Source organism: Cupressus sempervirens, chromosome 11, assembly GCF_028749045.1.
Source record: "Cupressus sempervirens isolate cs-2001-9-10 chromosome 11, ASM2874904v1, whole genome shotgun sequence".
Lineage (NCBI taxonomy): Eukaryota > Viridiplantae > Streptophyta > Pinopsida > Cupressales > Cupressaceae > Cupressus > Cupressus sempervirens.
Genome location: NC_143128.1, coordinates 33,490,703 through 33,514,066, shown reverse-complemented (window position 1 = coordinate 33,514,066; position 23,364 = coordinate 33,490,703). Strand labels below are relative to the sequence as shown.

General features: G+C 36.2%; 2 protein-coding genes across 15 annotated transcripts in view; both read right to left on the bottom strand.

Moving 5' to 3' along the window:
* The window catches only part of LOC149528104 (ADP-ribosylation factor GTPase-activating protein AGD12-like), a 117,105-nt gene extending 97,710 nt beyond the window's left edge, over positions 1–19,395 (bottom strand). For 9 of the 14 annotated variants that reach the window (XR_016358978.1, XR_016358980.1, XR_016358979.1 and 6 more), the window contains exon 1: positions 19,326–19,395. The gene's annotated coding sequence lies outside the window, so the exon portion shown is untranslated. Of the gene's footprint in view, positions 1–19,123; positions 19,228–19,325 lie in introns of all 14 variants that reach the window. The other 5 variants (XM_089810858.1, XM_089810857.1, XM_089810862.1 and 2 more) reach the window with 1 other exon arrangement.
* On the bottom strand, positions 10,999–13,656 carry LOC149528105 (uncharacterized). The gene is made up of 3 exons (XM_089808014.1): positions 13,455–13,656; positions 11,424–12,703; positions 10,999–11,373 (listed from the first exon to the last, which is right to left on the bottom strand). Exons 1-3 carry the CDS (start codon positions 13,654–13,656, stop codon positions 10,999–11,001), a joined length of 1,857 nt encoding a protein of 618 aa, XP_089664140.1.
* Positions 19,396–23,364: the final 3,969 nt, after the last annotated feature.

Genomic DNA, 23,364 nt, shown 5'->3' with positions numbered 1-23,364 from the left:
TGTTTACCCCTCTTTAAAAATAATAATAATAATAATTAAAATTAAAAAAATTAAAAATTAAAAAAAAGACGACAGATCGAAACAGTTCAGAATGAGTAACGTATGATACCTAAGGGAAGGGAAAGGCATAAAAGGTAGTAAAACATAAGCAGTTGCCAGAAAGAGTGTGAAATTGGAAGAAAATCACAAAAAAGGTGTGTTCCATGGAGTTTTGTGTGGCTTTGAGAGTGCTAATTTGGTCTTGGCAGCGGGAGCACTGCCCCTCGACCCCGCCCTGTATCACGATAGGGAGCGCGCCTGGACAAGGGCGCTGCCCCTCGACCCCGCTGGGGGCGATGCCCCCTAGACCCCCAGTCGATGCAGTTATCAGTCGTGGGAAGTGTGACCAATTCATGAGACCTGGAGCTATGCAGGCATAGTGCACCAAAGGTAGAGAGAGCACCAAAGCAAGCCTTTCAAGAGGGGTGATACGCTTTGAGGCACTTGGAGTAGGTGTTGGACATGAAGCTGTCTTGTTGGATGCATAGAGAGCTCGGGAGGAGCTGATCATCCAGTTGAAGACAGTTCAGCAACACTTGGCTCAAGGTACCCAGGAGTTGGAAGCAAAGAAAGCAGCATGGGTGGCTATCAAGGTCAGCTTGATTAAGGGACAATATTGTGTTAACAAAGGCTACAGACGCAACGTGGTTTGAAGACCAGTTTGGTGCAGGCACTTTGATTTCTATTTACTTCAGGTAGCCTACAATTTACATTTTACATAACATAGTTACGTATGTCATGGATTTTATGTTCCATGTTTATGTATGTTAAGTTTTAACTTCTATTTGATGATGTTATAGTGTGTTTAAGTTATATTCAATAAAGGGTGCATGAAATAAGTTTTAAATTGTTAAAATCTCTAAATTTAAAGGGTTTTTTCAAATTTGCCGATTCATGGGCGTTTCATGGCCGATTCACGATTCAATTCGGCCTTGCCGATTCCGATTCTCATTACTTTGGTTCCAATGAGCTATGATACTGAGGTGAGAAACTTACAACCCCAACAAAAATAGCAACCTCGGCATATTTAGATGAATAATAATAATAAATCACCCGTCTCGCAAAAACAACTGTAGAAGCATCATAATCGAAATATGACAACACTAGAGTGACCCTGATAAAGAAAGACAACAAATCAACCTAACGAGGTGACTTACTATAAATAGATGCTCTCTCCAAGATTCTTGGAGCCCAAACCAGAAGCCCAAAATAAAACTAAGAGCATCACTCAACTCCTCTAACTCAACTGAGCTCATTGGAACTAACAGTTTGAATTACTATAAATAGTACGTCCCTCAAAAGGAGCCAAAACACACCATGGGCTACGGGAAAGCCTATAACCCCACAACTGAGACCCTCAAATCCCACTATCAACTCACGAGGGTAGCAATGGTGAACTGACCAAGCCAACTACAGTAACTGCCTAAAATGTAGACACCGCAAACCCCCAAAAAAGATGTAGCTACTAAGAACTCGATGCAACATGGGGTTCTCTACCGATGTCAACAAATACACTCATCCCAACAATACCTATAACTGCAATGGATGTAACTACATCCTCATTAGAATTCATTGCTACAAGAATTGCTACAGGAACATCACCAATTGTGGCTATAGGAAACTGAACCGTGTCCGCAGATGGTGACAACCGAGCCCAACTCCACTCAGGGGAGTGATCAACGTCAATCGCAAAAGGGGGATTGTCAAAAGACAATGTTGCATCCATGTCGAAAATAGGATTGTCAGCAAAGTGAACATCAACACTGTATTGATCAGTAGTATAACATAACTCTGTCTCTACATCACTCACCTCATCGTCAATAACATGTGTGCTATCATTAAAGCACATATCTACAACTGCATGCATACCGCTAAACTCCTCGGTAGATGGCTCAACCGACATAGAAGTGGTTGTTGATATGACAGTATCCTCATATGCTCCTAGCTCCACTATCACTACATAACCATCAAATGAACAATCCTAGGGACTCATGTCAACAACTGTATCATCTAACTCAACCTAACCTAAATTCCCATCATACTCCCTAAGTTGCCGGTTCGGATTCTGGTTCGGAAGTGGGTTCAACATTCGGGTTCAAAATTCAATCAAAAAAATTTGGGACTAGGTTCAAGTTCGTTTTGGGTTCGTTCGTACAAGAATTTTTCTTTTTTCTTTTTTTATATATATGTAAAATTATGCTGCAACAAATAAGTTCATACACCACTATATTAAGTGTGGGCATGTTTTAAGGTTGGATCGGTTGTATAATAAATCAAATTATATTTAAACCAAAAAAACACCTTTTCAAAAACAATAAAAACATTAAAAGTTAAACTTTTTTGGTTGCATGCCCAAATTCGCTCCAAATTCCCCCTAGGTTATTTAGTCAACTACAAAATTTGCTCAACATTCGCCCAAATTTGTCCAGGGTCCAAAAAAGAGATGGTTAAGTTGTTGAGTTGTTATCCTTGCCATCAAGGTTCAAATCTAATGGAGATGAGGTCCCCTATTTGTGGCCTCATTGGTTCATAACTCCAAGTCAAAGTGTTTACCCCTCTTTAAAAATAATAATAATAATAATTAAAATTAAAAAAATAAAAAATAAAAAAAAGACGACAGATCGAAACAATTCAAAATGAGTAACGTATGATACCTAAGGGAAGGGAAAGGCATAAAAGGTAGTAAAACATAAGCAGTTGCCAGAAAGAGTGTGAAATTGGAAGAAAATCACAAAAAAGGTGTGTTCCATGGAGTTTTGTGTGGCTTTGAGAGTGCTAATTTGGTCTTGGCGGCGGGGGCACTGCCCCTCGACCCCGCCCTGTATCACGATAGGGAGCGCGCCTGGACAAGGGTGCTGCCCTTAGACCCCGCTGGGGGCGATGCCCCCTAGACCCCCAGTCGATATAGTTATCAGTCGTGGGAAGTGTGACCAGTTCATGAGACCTGGAGCTGTGTAGGCATAGTGCACCAAAGGTAGAGAGAGCACCAAAGCAAGCCTTTCAAGAGGGGTGATACGCTTTGAGGCACTTGGAGTAGGTGTTGGACATGAAGCTGTCTTCTTGAATGCATAGAGAGCTCGGGAGGAGCTGATCATCCAGTTGAAGGCAGTTCAGCGACACTTGGCTCAAGGTACCCAGGAGTTGGAAGCAAAGAAAGCAGCATGGGTGGCTATCAAGGTCAGCTTGATTAAGGGACAGTATTGTGTTAACAAAGGCTACAAACGCAACGTGGTTTGAAGACCAGTTTGGTGCAGGCACTTTGATTTCTATTTACTTCAGGTAGCCTACAATTTACATTTTACATAACATAGTTACGTATGTCATGGATTTTATGTTCCATGTTTATGTATGTTAAGTTTTAACTTCTATTTGATGATGTTATAGTGTGTTTAAGTTATATTCAATAAAGGGTGCATGAAATAAGTTTTAAATTGTTAAAATCTCTAAATTTAAAGGGTTTTTTCAAATTTGCCGATTCATGGGCATTTCATGGCCGATTCACGATTCAATTCGGCCTTGCCGATTCCGATTCTCATTACTTTGGTTCCAATGAGCTATGATACTGAGGTGAGAAACTTACAACCCCAACAAAAATAGCAACCTCGGCATATTTAGATGAATAATAATAATAAATCACCTGTCTTGCAAAAACAACTGTAGAAGCATCATAATCGAAATATGACAACACTAGAGTGACCCTGATAAAGAAAGACAACAAATCAACCTAACGAGGTGACTTACTATAAATAGATGCTCTCTCCAAGATTCTTGGAGCCCAAACCAGAAGCCCAAAATAAAACTAAGAGCATCACTCAACTCCTCTAACTCAACTGAGCTCATTGGAACTAACAGTTTGAATTACTATAAATAGTAAGTCCCTCAAAAGGAGCCAAAACACACCATGGGCTACGAGAAAGCCTATAACCCCACAATTGAGACCCTCAAATCCCACTATCAACTCACGAGGGTAGCAATGGTGAACTGACCAAGCCAACTACAGTAACTGCCTAAAATGTAGACACCGCAAACCCCCACAAAAGATGTAGCTACTAAGAACCCGATGCAACATGAGGTTCTCTACCAATGTCAACAAATACACTCATCCCAACAATACCTATAACTGCAATGGATGTAACTACATCCTCATCAGAATTCATTGCTACAGGAATTGCTACAGGAACATCACCAATTGTGGCTATAGGAAACGGAACCGTGTCCGCAAATGGTGACAACCTAGCCCAACTCCACTCAGGTGAGTGATCAACGTCAATCGCAAAAGGGGGATTGTCAAAAGACAATGTTGCATCCATGTCGAAAATAGGATTGTCCACAAAGTGAACATCAACACTGTATTGATCAGTAGTATAACATAACTCTGTCTCTACATCACTCACCTCATTGTCAATAACATGTGTGCTATCATTAAAGCACATATCTACAACTGCATGCATACCGCTAAACTCCTCGGTAGATGGCTCAACCGACATAGAAGTGGTTGTTGATATGACAGTATCCTCATATGCTCCTAGCTCCACTATCACTACATCACCATCAAATGAACAATCCTGGGGACTCATGTCAACAACTGTATCATCTGACTCAGCCTAACCTAAATTCCCATTGTACTCCCTAAGTTGCCGGTTCGGATTCTGGTTCGGAAGTGGGTTCAACATTCGGGTTCAAAATTCAATCAAAAAAATTTGGGAAAAGGTTCAGGTTCGTTTTGGGTTCGTCCGTACAAGAATTTTTTCTTTTTTCTTTTTTTTATATATATGTAAAATTATGCTGCAGCAAATAAGTTCATACACCACTATATTAAGTGTGGGCATGTTTTAGGGTTGGATCGGTTGTATAATAAATCAGATTATATTTAAACCAAAAAAATGCCTTTTCAAAAACAATAAAAACATTAAAAGTTAAACTTTTTTGGTTGCACGCCCAAATTCGCTCTAAATTCCTCCTGGGTTCTTTAGTCAACTACAAAATTTGCTCAACATTCGCCCATATTTGTCCAGGGTCCAAAAAAGAGAATCCACAAGGAATTCATCAAACAAATGACGAATTTGACAAGAACCGGAACCGACTTCAAATTAGCTACGAGTCAAATGTCAAATTTGCATGTTGAGGGGCGAATATGGTAACTTAGCATACTCCACATCCACTGTGTTGAACTCATGCAATGTCTCATAAGAAACGTCCCACACATCTGTAGCCACCACCATATCATCAGATTTCTCTCTTCAAAAAAGTGATATTACGCTTTGCTCAAATCTTGGATTTGAAGCCAGTTGGGTCATCCATTTGTGATTTGATTCAACTCATTAAATAACAAATTCAACTGTTTCAAAATACCAAACTATATCACAACTTCTTCATCCCTAGGTGGTGAAGTACACCCTCTGCGGGTATAATGTCTACCCAAAATGAATCTCCTATCACCATCCATAACTACTGAATTGCAAACTAAACAAATGCTATCAACTCCTGAACAAATCACTGATCAAATAATTTTGAGACCAATTCCTGCAGATGCTAACAGGAAATTGCTTTGATACGACTGTAATAACCTTGACTTCATATGACTTGAATAACATCAACTTCATCAATTTTCCTACTAGTCAAATACTTTGCATTTTGTCAGACACTTGGCAAACCACTGTAATGCTAAATAATATAGACTTTTAATTCAGAAATCTATACCATGCAACGCCTCCCCAACTTGAAAGTCCATACCCAAAATTCGAATAGAGAGTTAATTGCTACCAAACTTATCAAGGCCAATGGTCACAAATATGAATGGACTGGTCAGTGAACTTATAATTAAATTTGTAAAGAACAATGCCAATGTATGATCAAGCTTCAGTCTAGTCAATTATTTTTGCACAAAGAACATTTCAAAATACTAAACTGAATCCCTTGGATTATTTATTTTAAGTTTTTCCACAAATTACTGGTGTATCATTATGGGAGCAATTACAAACAAGAAATGAACCTGTCAATTCCAAGTATATGGGCATTTGCAACAGACCCACAGCCCATCAAATTGCAGCTAACTTAAATAGAAAGAAAGTTGATAACATTTGTAATAGCACCCCCACATAGTCACGTTCAGGCAGGAAGAAAAAGCATTTAAATTGCAAACTGATATGCAGCAGATGAACACCCAATTCAAGGCCAATGATAACAACTTCCCCCACGCTGAATGTTTCCGCCTACATGCCAAATCCCTGCCACATTGGCACCAAAATAATAGACCCACCTGCCTATGCAAATGCAAAGAACAGATCTGACTATGTACAGATATCTCTAACGCTGGACTTGCAATTCCCAATCACCCAGCTTAATGGCAGATCGAACACAAGATTTTCAGTAGATGGATGCCCAAAGTACAACAATGTGAATGACGCCCAATGCAATTGACAAATGCAGATCAGCCTCAATGTGCAAATGATAATGCATTCAAACTTCAGCAAGTTATGTCTCCCAATTACAAAATGTATGGTAGGAAGACTCCCATTATTCTTCAAGCTAACAAATCTCAGAATTTAGATCACTACAAACCCTTAGCACAAAGCTTCTTCGAAAGCAACAGAACATACAAACATGGAAGATGCAATACTCAGAATTCTCAGAAATTAATTCTCAATACCTCAGTTGTGAATTACCAAGCACTTCTCAAAACCAAAGCACTATACTCAAGAAAAGGCAAGACGAAAGACCCCACTTAGAAATCCACACCAAATCAACAAAAGAAAATAAACAATTGAATGATCTATTTGTTTCATCAAGCCACCTTTTATAATGCACTTGGCTTCACCAACATGCCATTAATTAGAAGCTTTCATTAAATTCTTTTAAATAAATAACTTTTCTACCACATGGCTTCATGAAGACGCTCTTTACTTATGAAGCTTCAACTTTTAAATATAACAACTCCTTACACTTTTATATTCAATACTTGACTTGGGCTTATAACTAATTAAATAAATGACCCCTTCCAATGATGACTCAAACCTCAACTTAAGTCATTTAATGATTTATTAATAATTATCTATTAACAAAAGTAATAACTCCCAAATACATATCTTTTAAATATGACGTCTAAAACAGGAGTCACACCTATTATTTCCCCATGTGACCAAATGCACTTTCCCAAAATAGAAAGGGTCCATCTCAATCATCACCAAACTTCCTATAAATACCAAGTGCGTGAAACTATGCCCAAAAAAAGCCCAATCTGAGTCAAACAAAGAGGAAACTAGAATATACTCAATAGTAAAGAAGACAAGACCCTCCCAATATCCTCAAAAGACCCTCTATCCACAATAATTAGCCTACGAGGATCACAATAATAGGCTAATCCCTCAAACCCTGATGCTAGCAAAAATGGGGACATTACGGGGGTTGTATCTAGGCATATTGCAACACCAGTTTTGTGACTGCAATTTGTGTTGTTGCTGCAGTAATTCATTGTGGGATGGCACTCCTTGTTTTGGGAGGCAACGTTGATGTTTTGGGAGGTCGGCAGTATCAATCATGGGTTTCACATTGGTCATCGAGCACTCTACGGCAGAGCTCTCGCACCTACCAAGCTACAGTCATCAATCTAATGAAGAATCCAGCATTTGCATAAGTTCCAGGTTACTCCAAATATTCTGATAATTTAAATAGCATTACATTTCTTGGATAGATTTCCACTGTAATTACTAGCATAGAAAATACAGTGAATAAATCTTGGTGTGCTTAGTAGAAAGTGCACTTTCATTTTAATGCATTACAAATATTCAATTCCAGAAAAAAAAATCAAAAAACATACATTTCAAAATTACAAAAGCACAACCAACGAATTAACAAGAAAACAAACAGCTACCAGCCACAGTCTAAGTTTGAACAAGCAGGGTTTATAGAGATGCAGCCAGTTCAGTTTGTTCTTGTGTTCATTCTGAGATTACTGTTATGGTCATAATGGCATTTGGCTTATGAGACATTATTTACTATGCCCACTTATGATGTGAGTAGTCATTCCAGTGATGCGTGCCAGTGGCTATCACATTATGATTATATTAAGATGTTATTCCATGATTATCCATGTGATGGGATCAAGTGGTTGCATTGTGTGATGCACTTGATTACCATATTTTATTTCAATTACTGTACCATTGCTGATTTAAATGTAAGATTATGTTGCTATTATTATTGCAATCATATGTGTATGATGATTATCATGGATTCCTATTATATGGTGCCTTATATGTTGTTGGGTATTTTTTATGGAGATTTGCATTGATATATGCTCATTATACTAGAATAGATTATTTGATGCTTTTATATTTAAACGAAATGTTTAATGTAAATGCAAAGTTAATTTACGAAATGACATTTACTGCTATGCTTAACTGTTATGGATTATGCCTCAAGTAATTGTACGAAGTGAGACAAAATCACAATTACTCATTTTTGAGGTCGATACAATGGTATCACTCTCCTTCAATATTTGCTCTCATGTATGCTCATGTGCTTCAACTATTTATATTGTGAGCAGTCACTCTCCTTCGTTATTTGCTATCATGTATGTTAATGTGCTTCAGCTATTTATAATGTGATCGGCTACACTTGATGTTTGTATTTTTCAGTGAACAGGTACCAGACACATTCTACCCAAGTTGCAGGATTTGAGAGTGTTTATATCCTCGGCAGTGGCACAAGAGATAGTAACATTGGCCTTTCACTACTAAGCCAATATCATTCCTGTATGGACAATGTACTCGTGTTTTTTATATTATCCTTCTGGTACATGTTGGTAAATCCCAACTTCATGATTGCACTAATGAAAGACAAGTGATATGTTTGTGCATTTAGAGTTCTCGCTGTTGTCGCAAAAGAGATTTAATTAAATGTTAATTTAATGTATTTGGGGAATTCAATAGTTTAACTACCAGCTAATTTGCCATAGTTGAGTTCCATTTTATTGAAATTTATATATTTGATTTTCAGGGTATAGTCCATAGTGTAGAATTATCAAACCAGAATACAAGAATGCAATAATCAGAATTACAATAACAGATAACACAATCATTATCCTGGGAAGACCCTCCTTCTCGAGCGAAAAACCCAGCCACACCCAAAAATAGTTCCTTAAATCTGATCACCAACCAAATACAACATTTATGCGTATGATTAATGACTTCATACAGTCAATCAATAAGCCTACAATTACAAAGTCTCGGAATCACTGATAAAACAACAGATTACAAATATTTGAATCTCCTCACATAAGCACTAGATGATCATCTATTGGTTGTGAACAATAAGACAAAACTGAACATATACAGAAGTTTTTGCAATCATATGCTCTACAAGTCTCATCGCTGTATACACAGAACCAAGGAAAAATAATCCAGCCTAAATGTTGAGTATACAGAACAACAAAAATAATGATTCTCAATAAAAAGCTCTTATAGACATATCCACAGCAGCCAGATTACATAGATATGAAGACATATATATATAATATATATATATATAACAAAAGGAGTTATCTTCCACATGGAGACTCTTGGTATATCACTCAGAAGATTCTACAAATGCCAACCACAAGACTCTTCTTGAGGAAGTCTTTTCATATTCCAAACGTTGGGCTCTTCATGTGAACATGTGTGACTCTTTAAATTCGTAACTCTTGAGCCTTGGCTTGGGAGACTCTTCACCTCTCCAAAGGGTGACTCTCAATTTGACGCACATGCCTCTTCAATACCAACAAATGCCTCTTTATATCAAAAATGAGACTTTTCATAAATGCAGACATGAGTCTCGTTATGAATATAGTTGAAATACTCTCCATTTATCTTGAACCAACCAAAAAACCTTCGCAGGCAATAATGATTTCTCCTGCAGCTGTGCAAAACATTAACACTCCCTCTTAGCAAAGGAGAAATCATTTGAAGGTATCATGTTATGGTGCCTCACAACCTAACAAGCACAAAGAAGCTGCAACCAGAGAGTCAATAACAAAATCTCATCACAGATTTTCTCAACATAATCTTGTCATCTCAAAATGACATTTGCCATGGCTACTCCCAGATGGTGAATAAACAAAAGTGCTACATTATGGAATTTCTTCCATGACATCCGCCATGCCTACTTGCAGAGGGTGGAATGAGAGCTTTCACCTTAGACTTATCCCAGAGAAGAATGCATCTCCACCATGCCTAGTCATAGAAGGTGGATCCACCATACTTGCTCGCAGAGGATGGAACAAGGGCTTTCACCTAAGACTTCTCCCAGAGAACAATGCATTTCCACCATGCCTACTTGCAAAGGGTGGATCCACCATAACTACTTGCTAAGTCACAAGGTTCGAATTCGAATTCGAGTTCGGCAACTATAAAATTCGAATGAAGTTCGGGAAAGAGTAAAAATTCGGGAAAAAATTCGAATTAAATTCGCCTTATACAATTTTAATTATTTTCTAGATGTATGTAATATATCTTATCAATTATCAAAATAGTAAAAATTGCTAAATAGATCTCACAACTTCATAAGCTTGATGAGACATTTATTAAGTACAAAACATAAGAAACATGTGAAATCACAATAGCAAAGATATTATTTTGTTGCGAAGGTACAATCAAAAGTCAAGACTTCATAGCTTCAAGAAAGCTCGAAGTCATCAAGAGCACTTGGCTTAGATGGTGTAGCATCATCATCAGTATCACTACCCAATTCTTCCTCAAAAAAGTCAGGCTCATCTGCATCTGGTACTGCTGTGTCTTCTAAAGTCTGTTCTTGTGAAGATGACTCATTTGTTGATTTGTTCATAAGCAATTTTAAATTGCTGCGAACATAGACAAGATCTCCCAACTTTCCAGACAACAACTTGTTCCTCTTTTTGGAATGGATGTGGTCAAAGCAACTCCAATTTCTCTCACAAGCTGATGAACTTGCTCCTTGACTCAAAATTCAAATGGCAAATCGCTGAAGTTCAGGAGTTTCTGCCCCATAGCTCATCCACCATCTATAACCAGGTACCTCATCTCGTGTCATATCATATTTGGCTGCTCCTATTCCAAACAGCCCTTCCGCTTTTTTGTATTTCCAACATTGTTCTCTAATTAGAGATGCAATTGTTGGATCTGGTTCAAATCTACTAATGGCTTCATAAAACCCTGCCATAATTTCAGCATCACCTTGTCTATCAATGTGAAACAGTTTAGGCTCCAAATAGCAAGCTGCTGCATGTAAAGGAGTGTGCATCATTTTCCATCTTAAATCAACAGTCTTCCATATCTCTATGTACTCTGCTTCCACATTATTTAGTGCTCTCTGAATTGCTTCCTTGCAACGATCCATGTTTTCATAAAGCATTCCAAGGCAAGGAGTGTTACTGTGTTACCATCAACCATGCGGAGCACGTCGACAATTGGACCGCATATATTTAAAACCTTTGCCCCACTTTCCCAAAAGTTACTATTTAAAACAATTTGCTCTATGATCTTCCCCTTACCACTTTTTGAGAGAGTTGAATTTTCCCACACATTGGAACAGATTACAAATCTTAAAGCTGCTTTCTCTTCAACCACTCTTCTTAAAGTGATATAAAATGAAGCAAATCTTGTATCGCAAGGCCTCAACAACTCTCTAGATGCATGTTGCCTGTAAAGGCTCAATGTGAGACGATGATTTCGTATGAAATTTGCAACTTCTCTTCCTCTATGAATTACTTCATGTATCCAAGGGAATTTTGCCAAATCATGTAGCAACAAATCCAAACAATGAGCTGCACATGGACTCCAATAAATTTCTGGGTACTTCTCTACAATCAGCTTGCCAGCTCCCACACAATTTGCTGCACTATCAGTAACCACTTGAACCACATTTGCAACCCCTACTTCAAGAATTGCTTCTTCTAATATTTGAAATATATATTCAGAAGTTTTTTTATGATTCATAGTGTCAATAACCTTTAAGAATACAACACCTTCAGGACAAGCCACTAAAACATTAATCAATGGTCTTTGACAGATATCTGACCATCCATCACTCAATATAGTGCACCCTGTTACCTTCCAAGAGGCTTTGACCACAGCTAATTTATCAGTCACTCTATCTTTTGACCTCTCTAAGAGAGTTGTTCTCAAAGCCTCAGAAGAAGGAGGTATATACCCTTTGCCAAACTCTCCAGCTTTTTGAAATACAAGACGATAAAGTGGATTTCTAGCTACATTGAATGGAATTGCACTAGTATAGAATAAATCAGCCAGTAAATCATCAACTACTTGTTTCTCACATGGTTTCCAAAAGCTATTCAGAGTTCCGCTCTCTTTTGTTGGCTTTACAACCTGAGGTAGACATGAAGATGAACGTATAGTGGATGTGAATCTAGAGACGTCTTCAATTCTTTGTTTCTTTTGTGCATTCTTCATCTTTTGAGCAATAGAAGATGAATGCTCTTTCTCTAAAATTGCTCTAAGCTCTTGGGTCACACCTGGACATGCAGTAACACCTCCACCTTTACCTGCCGTAATACCAAGCAGGTGATCCATGACCCTTGTTAAACTTCCAGTAATAACTTTTGGACACAAGTTACACTGAGTTTTATTAGGACCATTTTTAGTCACATGTTTCCACGCCTCCGAAGTTGATTTGTTGGGAGCCATATTACAATCTGTAGAATTAAAAACAAAATAATATATTATTATTTCAAATTTTAAAACAAAATAATTCAATAAATAATTTAAAAATGTTAATTTAAAATTAAACATGTTAAAGGTCAACTTTTTACACTAATAATTCTATTATTTAAAAATTGAACTATAAATTTATAATTTATTAAACATAATATAATATATCTATTTATTTATCAAATTATAATAAAAATTATAAACTAATATATCTATTTATTTATTAAATTATAATAAAAATTATGAACTTACAAAGCAAAATAAAGTAAACATATTAATATATATCTAATAGACTCTAATATTTTAAAAGTTTTCGAACTATATTAATTAAAAATTAATATATCACTATTTTAAATCAATTTTAAAAAATAAATCTAATATTTAATTAACTATTACAAAATAGATTACAAAAAATAATTACATAATTAAATTGATTACAAAAATTATATAAATTGAAATAAATTTTTTATACAAATTATATCATGTAAAAAACTATATACAAATTATATTTAAAAACTATATAACAAAAAACGAAACTAAATATAAAATTAATACATATTGAAAAGTTAAAATTATAGAAAAAATTATAGAAAATACAAACTATAGTAAAGTTTTTACATATTAGAGAAAAATTGAATCGCCTTATTACAAAATGAATTGGAGTAAACTTTAATATATAATATGAAATGCGAGTATTAAAAATTTAAACTATAATTCGAATGGAAAAAGTGAAACACTGCACGGGCGTTGCCGACTGCTGAAAAAACAAATCGCTCAGCTTCAGAGACTGTCGAGGAAGGAAAAGGGCACGGGCGTTGATGACTGTAGAGCACGAAAAATACCAGAGAACGCGTTGCGCACGACGAAGGGCATAGAAAGGGTGTCGCCATTCAGGATAATTTATTCGCAGGGTGTTTTTTGAGGGTTTGAACCGCATTTTATAGATTTTTTTGCACGCCAAAACTCTGCAAACGGAAATTTCTAAATGCATTTGACTTCCATTAGAAAGTCCGTTTGTAGCAGCCGAATCAACGGCGGATTTCAACGATTTTTTTTGGTAAGTTTCACATTCGGCTATATCCAAATATCAAGCTTGATATTCGCCGAACCTTGTGACTTAGACTACTTGTATAGGGTGGAACAAGGGATTTCAACTCGAACTTCTCCTGCACATAAAAGAACTCATTAGAATTTATAAGAAAAGTTGAGACCCCCTCTCAACAAAGACTCCCTCTCAATAGGGGCAACATTCTCATTGCTTTGATTAACATAATAAGAGAGCAGATTCCAAGTTTGACCGAACAGGGAGCTTTAAGCAGTCACATTACCACAAAAGCTTGCAAAGAATTGGACATTCTCCCTCTATCACACAAGCTCCCTTTGAATTTGATTTCTACATCAAAATAGTCTCCCTCTAAATGTCATTTCCTCCTCTAACGCTAATTTGAATAGGTTCTTCCTCTTTAATGAAGTTGTGTAACCAATTCAGTCCCAAGGTTGCAGAAGCATTTCCCATATTCATGACTTTGCATGTGATCTCTCATCATCTTGTTGCTTCTTGATCCATCATAGAAGCATTTAAAGAAATTAGTAATAATTTATAGAATCAACCTATCATGAATAGAAATATAAAGATCAATGCTAAACACGTACACTATTCCCAGTGTTAACAAAACAAAATCATGATCAATATTTAAAGGTGTAATCATAGAATACTTATCTTTTTATTGTATAATTTTCCTCAAGAAGGATCTCAAGACGAACATAGATATGGGTCAATACACAGCTATCTATTTTTAAAATATTGAACAACAATTGCAAACCAACATTCATACAATGATCATAGCTTTGCATGCATACTATCTCGCACAACGAATGTCAACGAACATCTCCATTAATAGAATATCTCAAAACTTAAGAGTTCTAGTTCTAGATCTTCTCTTTAGAGTTGCTCTAATACCATGTTGAATTTTCAAACCAGAATATAGAAATACAATAGTGATTTCTCTTGCAGCTACCCAAAACATTAGCAAATAGTTCATTTAATTATTTAGATGACTTAATTTACGAGTCGCTTTTATAAGTGACTTTATATGGTAGAAAAGAGTTCATTTTTCCACACTTCATGTTTTGAATAAATGGAGATATTACTCCAATTTGCATTGAAGAAAAATGATCTTTTGCTTGTTGAGTTTGATCTGCTTGTTGGATTTGTTCGTGGAGCGGTTCATTGGAATCGTGTCAGATTTGCTTCGCTTTGCCGGAAGCCTCATTCGATTTCTTTGAGTTTTCAGATTTTCCTTTATGTTTTGGATTTCCTCCAAAATTGGTTGAAGGGGGAGATTGTCAGTTGTTGAGGATGTTGGTCAGAGTTGTTTGATGTTGCTGCTATGGTATGCTGTCATTGATGTCAACATATTATTCATTGTTGCGGACAATACATTGTTTTGCTATTTTTGGATGATTTGAGTATTACAATCAAGATCTAGAGATGTTATTCTTGTTTGAGTTTCTGAAATGTTTGTAGTTGATGCCTATCAACTTACAGAGGTTCACATGGTTATTTGGATGAGCTTTGGTCAACTTTTTGGTTACTAGTGCTACAGTTTTTCTGAGTGCAGATGTAGAGTATTTGGTCTGGTATGAACTAGTTTTGATGATTCAGAGGTTGTGATGTTGGTATTATCATTGTGCCTTATCATTGTGTCCGCAATCACTATTATTCATGATTCTATGTACAGCAAGCTATCTTTTGATTTGACTGAGTTTGGCAGTTCAGCGTTCTTAACATTCAATGCTAAAGATGAGTTTGAATTTTGCGTTGGATATGGTCTGAAGGTTTCTAATGGTATTCATGTTGTTTGTTTGTGTTCTTGGATCGTGTAATGATCATATCCGTAGTTAACATTGATTAAGGAGATCGAAATTGCTATTTTGGTAGTGTGTGGGTGGTTTTTCATTAAGGTCCTGGCCAATTTGATGAAGTAATGTGTTGCGATGTTGTGTGTTGCATTGGCGATGGTGTAGCATTGTCCTATCTAAGTCCTAATCAACTTATTTTGGATCGTATTGGTGATTGAGCAAAATTGTTTTATCTTTTATTATGTTAGGTTGGCTATTACACCTAGTAGTTGTTTATTCTTTGTAATCAGTGTGAATGACAGATCAATTTGTAGTTGTGAGTTTGTGAAGAGTGTAAGCAATGTGCTAGTATGCGAGGTTGATATGAGCTTAGACTTCGCTGGAATGGTATTGCCATAGAAGATGCTATTTGTCAGCTTAGTTGTAATGGATTGCTTGTCCAGCTTGATGTAATTGTTGAATAAGAACAGTGAACCCAGCTATGGGTCAGATCTGAGACTGCATGCAAGCAATGTGCTCTAGGCAGTGTGCCTTGTTGATTCGACTGTAAGCCTTTGGGTGTATGGGCACCTTTTGTTCTCTATTATTCATGCTCTTGACCAGGCAGCACTTTTAGCAGAGTACATCATCTTGTGGGTTAGAGCCCTACTAGGGTTGTTTACCGTATAGGGTAAAAGGATACCTATCGCATGTAGTATAGTAAGATATAACACAGAACAGATACTTTATTCATATACGCAATATGCACTCGATGCTTACAATCTAATTACAATGATGATGATTCCAAAGTCCCTTCGGGATGGTGTACATATACTTTCCCAAAGGGTGACTCAACTGTCACACGCTCGTTCAGATACAATTCTACCCGTCGGCTATAATATAGATTTTACCAACAACAAGGGTTTTCCCTAACGAGTTTCCTTGAGAATAAATCTAGTGTTCTTGTGTTATGTGTTGAGGATCTCGCATTCATTGTTTATTATTTAGATTTGTTTATGTTTAAGAGGTTTTATGCACTTAATTGTCACAATTGATTCCTTCTGCCCTAATTGTGCTTGCCTTCCTTGGGCCTAATATCCACTTTGTGTGAGGTAGGGCATCTCTCTATTTTAGTTTTACTTCATTATTTTGTTTCAAGTAAGTTGCAATAATAGCTTAGTGGGTTGAGAACAAGTATTCCACCATGATTTCATGTATCACTTTCACTCAGCTAGGTTTGAATGATAAAATGTATGTTATGCTGCCCAAATTTCTCTGAGTGCCCAAAAATCAGATTTAATTGTACATGTGTGTTGTTAGATAGACTTTGACCAATGGGTTTTAATTTCATAGCTTTATTTGAAGTTTGAATTTCAAGCGATTTTTTAGGCGCATTGTTTTGTGTGTTACACAAATATGTGTGTCGTCATTTTGGCATGATTGGGAAGTTGAAGTTAGTAGTATCCCATGACTATTTGAAGATTGTGCCATCGAAATGGACAGAGGACATTTCAGAAATTGTTATGGCAATTCAAACTTGTCCCGTCAATGTTAAAATGTTGATTTTCGTACCTTGTCAAATTGTCAGGACTTGGGCTTTTGATGTATTTTGTGGTATCTGAGCATTCATCACGTTCCTGTGAGATGTATGATAGATTTTATTGGAATTCGAGCTCTTGGCACAGTGGCCAATAGAGCATTTGATTTTTGTACCCATTTATTGTTTTTGGGCATTTTGGAGCCTTCCTCGTGTTCTAACAAGATGTGTGGAGGCTTTTCTAGAATCCTGTGATCTTGGCAGAGTGGTCGATTGAGCTATCTAGTTTTTGTGCCTTTGGTTTTGCTGCTTGCATTTACTCAATTTCTTGCCTTGAGTACTTTGGGATTTTCTTCACCCTTTCGTTATTGCTTTTATTGTTGTTGCTCTTGTCCTTTGTAATGACTCCTTCCATGCTTGAGCGGAGCTCGCATGTGATATGTGGATGTAGGTGTTGAGAGCATCCCAACATTTAGTTGAGCTACACTCCTATACAGATCTATGTGACCCGTACTCTTCGATTACGAGCAATGGAGTAACCATGTTTCTTATAACTTTTAACTTGAGAGTCTATTCTTGCTTTTCTTGCTTGTGGATGCTATGATATTTTCCATCCTTGGTGTAGATAATGTTGACGATGCATCTTTTGTCCTCAGTATAGGCCAAGTAGGCAACTATGGGTATACTGTCCTCGTGTAGATCGAGTGGACAAAGTCCCTATTCCCATCCTTTGTATGGGCCAAATAAACAAAGAATTTTGTTAATATCCTCATGTAGATCAAGTGGACAAGCTTGTTATCTGGTCTCCGTCTTTGTGATGTTGAGCCATAGGACTAGGTACGTTGAGTAGGACAGAATTTATAACATCAGACAACAACTGAAAACAGATATAATAAAACACAATCAGCAACAAAAAATTATGTGGTCCATCGACATTCACAAGAAAGCACGTTTTTCCTTGTATTAGTTAATTGCAACAAAACAGGACAATACAGTTCAGTGTCTCTAAAAGATATTCATTCTTCATGCATTATACTAAGCATCCACCATACATATTTATACAAGAAGTGTTGAAGGAATACAAATTGACCACAGCCCTTCCCTCTTCTCATCAGGAGAGATGCAACGGCAGCAAACTAAGTGTTGGGTTTCACATCCAAACAAAGGTGACTTCAAGCGTAGATTTGCTGGTAGAATTAGCAATCTCCATTGCATAGATTCACTCCGCAACGCATGGCACTATCCATTAGCTTTCCTAAGGAGCGGGCTGCTAGTGTTGTTTTCACCAATTAAAGTAAACAAGTAAAACACTTATTGAGCTGAAGAATGTGAAGCACGTTAGTCTGGAGTTTCAGGTTACAATTACATAGCAAGAGAATATATTATATCCACATTTTTTGACGGGAACTTAGAATATAACAGAGCAGCTGTACAAATGATTCGGACTTGCAATTATAAGAAGCACACTTTCAACTCTCTCTTAAACTAAAAACCCAAATGCAGAAGTAGGGACCATTTATTTTCAACATGTAACTTATAATAACATTCACAGTGCAAAGTGTTATATGAATTGAAATTAAACTATTACAGAACACCCATTACAGAAACCTCCGATTGAATGGCATTCGCAATGAATTTCGAACTTCCATGTAAACAATTGAAACGCCCGTTGTTTTTTCAGTATAGACGTTACAGTAAGAGAACAGTACGCAATATCACTCGTTCGCGGAAATTCCGACAACAATTGAGCAGTGAGGAATTCAAAAAAAAATTGAAACCCCGATTCGCCCTCGTGCACGGCACTTTTACAAAAAGGGAGATTCCGCGGGTAGAATATTTTGGATGACTACAACAATTAATGGAAAAATAGAATTTTTTCAAAGCAAAAATTCAAGATAAATTTCACTGAAACAAAGTAGGCAAAAATAAAATCAACACTTCTATTTTCTACACGAACTTTCGAAAACTATTGCCATCAAACAAATGGTGTAAAAAAAAAAATGGGAAAAGGTAAACGCGTCCATACAGAAAAAACTGCTGTCGCTGAAACACGGGCGAGGATAGATCTCTGGATCTCGGGGTCGCAGACGTATAGCAACGCAACAGGACTCAAAAGCATTTAAGAGAAAGCTAAAGTTTTGGGCCACATTAATAACGGACTTATTACCGACAGCTAGAAGAATATAAAATAGAAAGCTTGGACATTTACAGTGGTTTTAGACACGCACCTTTACATTCCATTCTTGTGGGCTGTTTACTGGGCACGCCACGGAAGGTAAGCTTCAGCAAATTAATATTGGATTTTTCGAAGCTGTTTTATTTGATTATATTTTTAAGCTGCCCCACGTCATTGAATGTATTTTTCCAGCATATTCCTATTCTAAATGGTACAGGCGGATTTAGGCCGATTCGTATTCAATTTAGAAAGTCTTTAGGTGCGGTGGGCCTCAGTTGAATCGTTAGCTTTCATATAATTAATTATTCACAAAAATAGATAAGTGAAATCCCTTCTTTCAGGATGAAGCAACTTGCATCATAATTATGGATACATTGCATGCTATTAATACTAGGGGGAGATTTCTGTGTGTCGAAGAAAAGTGTCGGTTTTCTGTTTCAATGGCTGTTGATTGTGTTCATATATTTACTTAACATATATATGCATTTATCTATGTATATAGATATATGTATATGCATTTATGTATGAAATACCCGTATGAGAGAAATTGCCAAGATGTGCACTAGCATTAGAACAGATTGTTAGAGTTTATATCGATAAGTATGAGATAATTTTCACAGCAAGTCAAATTGTAATATTGCGATCAGGATTTACCTGTGTGATTTTGAGTCAAACTCATTGACCCTTGTTTCATAAGTAGTGATTCAACATGAATCCATCTCTCATAAGAATAAATGGAACACTTAGCACTCATTGGATCTAGGTGATGCTCACAGGGGTGAAGCAGAGAGACTTCCCCAAGGTCACCCATCTCAGTACGACTCCGGCTTGAGCATGCTTAACTACGGAGTTTCCTCCATGGTTAAACCCAAAGCTTGCAACTCCATTTGCAAAATCTTTTGGTGAAATCCTCTAACAAGATCACATTAACAATGTGTATGTAACCTATAACAAGGGTGGTAGTCAATCTCACTTCAGAAGAGTGAATATTTTGGGGTTGTCAGTCCCATGTGGTTTTTCCCTTCACAGGGCTTCTACATTAAAATCATGGTGTCAAATGTGTGAATGTTATTTGTGTTGCAAGTTGTTTTACATGTTTTTCATATTACTGCAACTTGGTAACAACTAAGTAATTAAAAGATAAAAACTAAACAATTTTACTGACGCTAAGTAATGCAAAGAATAGTAAGTTACCTATTTTGAATAAAATGATTAAAAGAGTTAAATGATAAGTTGAAAGTTTACATTGAGTGATTGTTGATAAAGTTTATGAAGTTTTATTCGTATTGAAATTGTTTGAAGGGACTGTATGATAACTAAACATAATTGATTCACCCCCCACCCCAACAAGGGTGGCTCTTAGTCGATCTCACTTTAGAAGAGTGAATATTATTGGGTTGTTAGTCCCATGTGATTTTTCCTTTCACAGGTCTTCTACATTAAAATCATGGTGTCAAATGTGTGAATGTTGCAGTTAGGAGATTTCCACAATCCATGAATTATGCAGCTGTTTTTCTAGGCTAGATTGTGTAGAAAGTTTTTAATCATCAACATTTTGGATCATACTCCATGATCCATCATTAGGATGAGAGAGTGTAAGAATGCCAAATAGAGGAAGATTATAGACTAGAGGGTATAAGTAGGGGGAAGAGTGGGATAATAAGTGGGCACATGGATTGAGAGAGGTGTGAGAAGCAAAGGAAAGGAACAAGAGAAAGAGAAGAAGTCAAGAGAAAAAAGGGGACTTAATTACCCAACTGAACTAACAACTAAGCATTTAGACAATCCTAAATAAAGAAATAAAAGAATGAAAAAGGAAATTAATAATAAACTAGAAATATATTATATATACATAGATATATGTACGCAGATATATATAAGTCTAAATATGGGCGAGTATATGTATCTATATTATACTAATAAACTAGCAAGAATGCATACGAATATAAAGACGAAAGAAAGTAGAGGATAAACACTAACCAACATGTGTGTGTGTGTGTGTGTGTGTGTGTTATTTGTGCTGCAAGTTGTTTTACATGTTTTTCATATTACAGCAACTCGACAACAACTAAGTAATTCAAAGGTAATAACTAAGCAATTTTATTGACACTTAGTAATGCAAAGAATAGTAAGTTACTTATTTTGAATAAAATGATTAAAAGAGATAAATGATAAGTTGAAAGTTTACATTAACTGATTGTTGATAAAGTTTATGAAGTTTTATTGGTATTGAAATTGTTTGAAGGGACTATGATAACTAAACATAATTGATTCACCCCCAACCCCAACAAGGGTGGCTCTTAGTCGATCTCACTTCAAAAGAGTGAATATTTTTGGGTTGTCAGTCCCATGTGGTTTTTCCCTTCACAGGGCTTCTACATTAAAATCATGGTGTCAAATGTGTGAATGTTATTTGTGTTGCAAGTTGTTTTATATTACTGCAACTCGGTAACAACTAAGTAATTCAAAGGTAATAACTAAGCAATTTTATTGACACTTAGCAATGCAAAGAATAGTAAAATGATTAAAATGATTAAAAGAGTTAAATGATAAGTTGAAATTTTACATTGAGTGATTGTTGACAAAGTTTATGAAGTTTTATTGGTATTGAAATTGTTTGAAGGGACTGTATGATAACTAAACATAATTGATTGATCCCCCACCTCTCAACTATCTAACAATTGGTATCAGGGCACAATGCTCAGGGAAAGAAGTTTAAAGGAACTTGATCTAAAGATCAAAGATGTACAAAAGAGAGGTACCAAGACTAAACAAAGAGAACTTATCATCATAGAAGGACAAAATAATGTTGCATCTATCTAGAATTGGAGATAATATCACACATTGGTTAGAACATAAATGTACTACCCTTGACGGTCCTCTAATTGTGGAGCAAATGAATGAGAAAAAAAAAAAAAAAAAAACACAATAGCTTGATGATTGAGATTGCTTATGAACTTAATGATGCTAAATTTGTGATATCAAGGACTTGACTACTGCCAAATAGATGTGGGATAAATTGAAAATTGTACATTGAGTAGATGATAATGTGAGAAGATCCAAAGCTGAAAGTCTCAAAGGAAAGTATGAGAACATCAGAATGAAAGAAGCAAAAAATGTTGCTCAGTATGTAAACTAAATCAAAGAGGTTGTAAGGGCAATCAAAGTGTTGGAGGTGCTATCAGTAACCCAAAAATTGTAAGTAAAGTTCTCAAAACTCTTCTACCTATTTAAGTTATCAAAGTTTCTTCTATTTAAGAAGTGAGATCCATGCCTGGTAATGTATCAACACTAGTCGATTGACTACATTTGAATTGAGTAATTGTGACAATATCGTGGTTACAATTGGAAATGCATTTACATCTTTGTTAACCATTGAAAGTTCCAAGAAAGAAAAGAAAAGTAAATATGTTTAAGTGAATCTTAATACGAGGATGATCTGGATGAACTTGAAGGATTGCTTACAAGAAGGTTATTAAGAGGTAAAGGTAAATACAAAGGCAAACTATCCTTGACTTGTTTCAAATGTAATGAGGTTGGTCACTTTGCTGCCAAATGTCCTAGCAAAAGTAAGAATGATAGAAATGACAAGAAAGATTTCAATTACAGGAAGAATGAGGACCATGGAGATAAAGGAAAGAAGTCGAGCTACATTGTCGAAGATAAGAATATTGAGTCCATATTTAATGATGAAAAGGAAGTAGTTAAGATGGCTTATGTTGCAATCAAGGAAGATCCAAATGGTAAAATGTATGAAAATGAAATTACCCCCATTTTACATGTTAGTTAGAATGACTCATAAATTATTCATAGTGGTTGCTCACATCACATGACTGATGATCTAAGTCTAATAAATTTGAAGCAATTGATGATGGTGGAATTGTTAAGATAGGAAATGGTGTTCCATGCCAGGTGAAAGGTAAAGGATTAATAGTGTTAAATGATAAGATCAGATGTGATGATGCATATCGAGTTCAAGGACTTAAGAATAATCTTTTGAGTGTTTCACAATTGAATAACAAAGGTCACAAGTTGGAATTACATAATAGAAAGGTCAGGATCCTTAATGACGAAGGTAATATGTTTGGAAT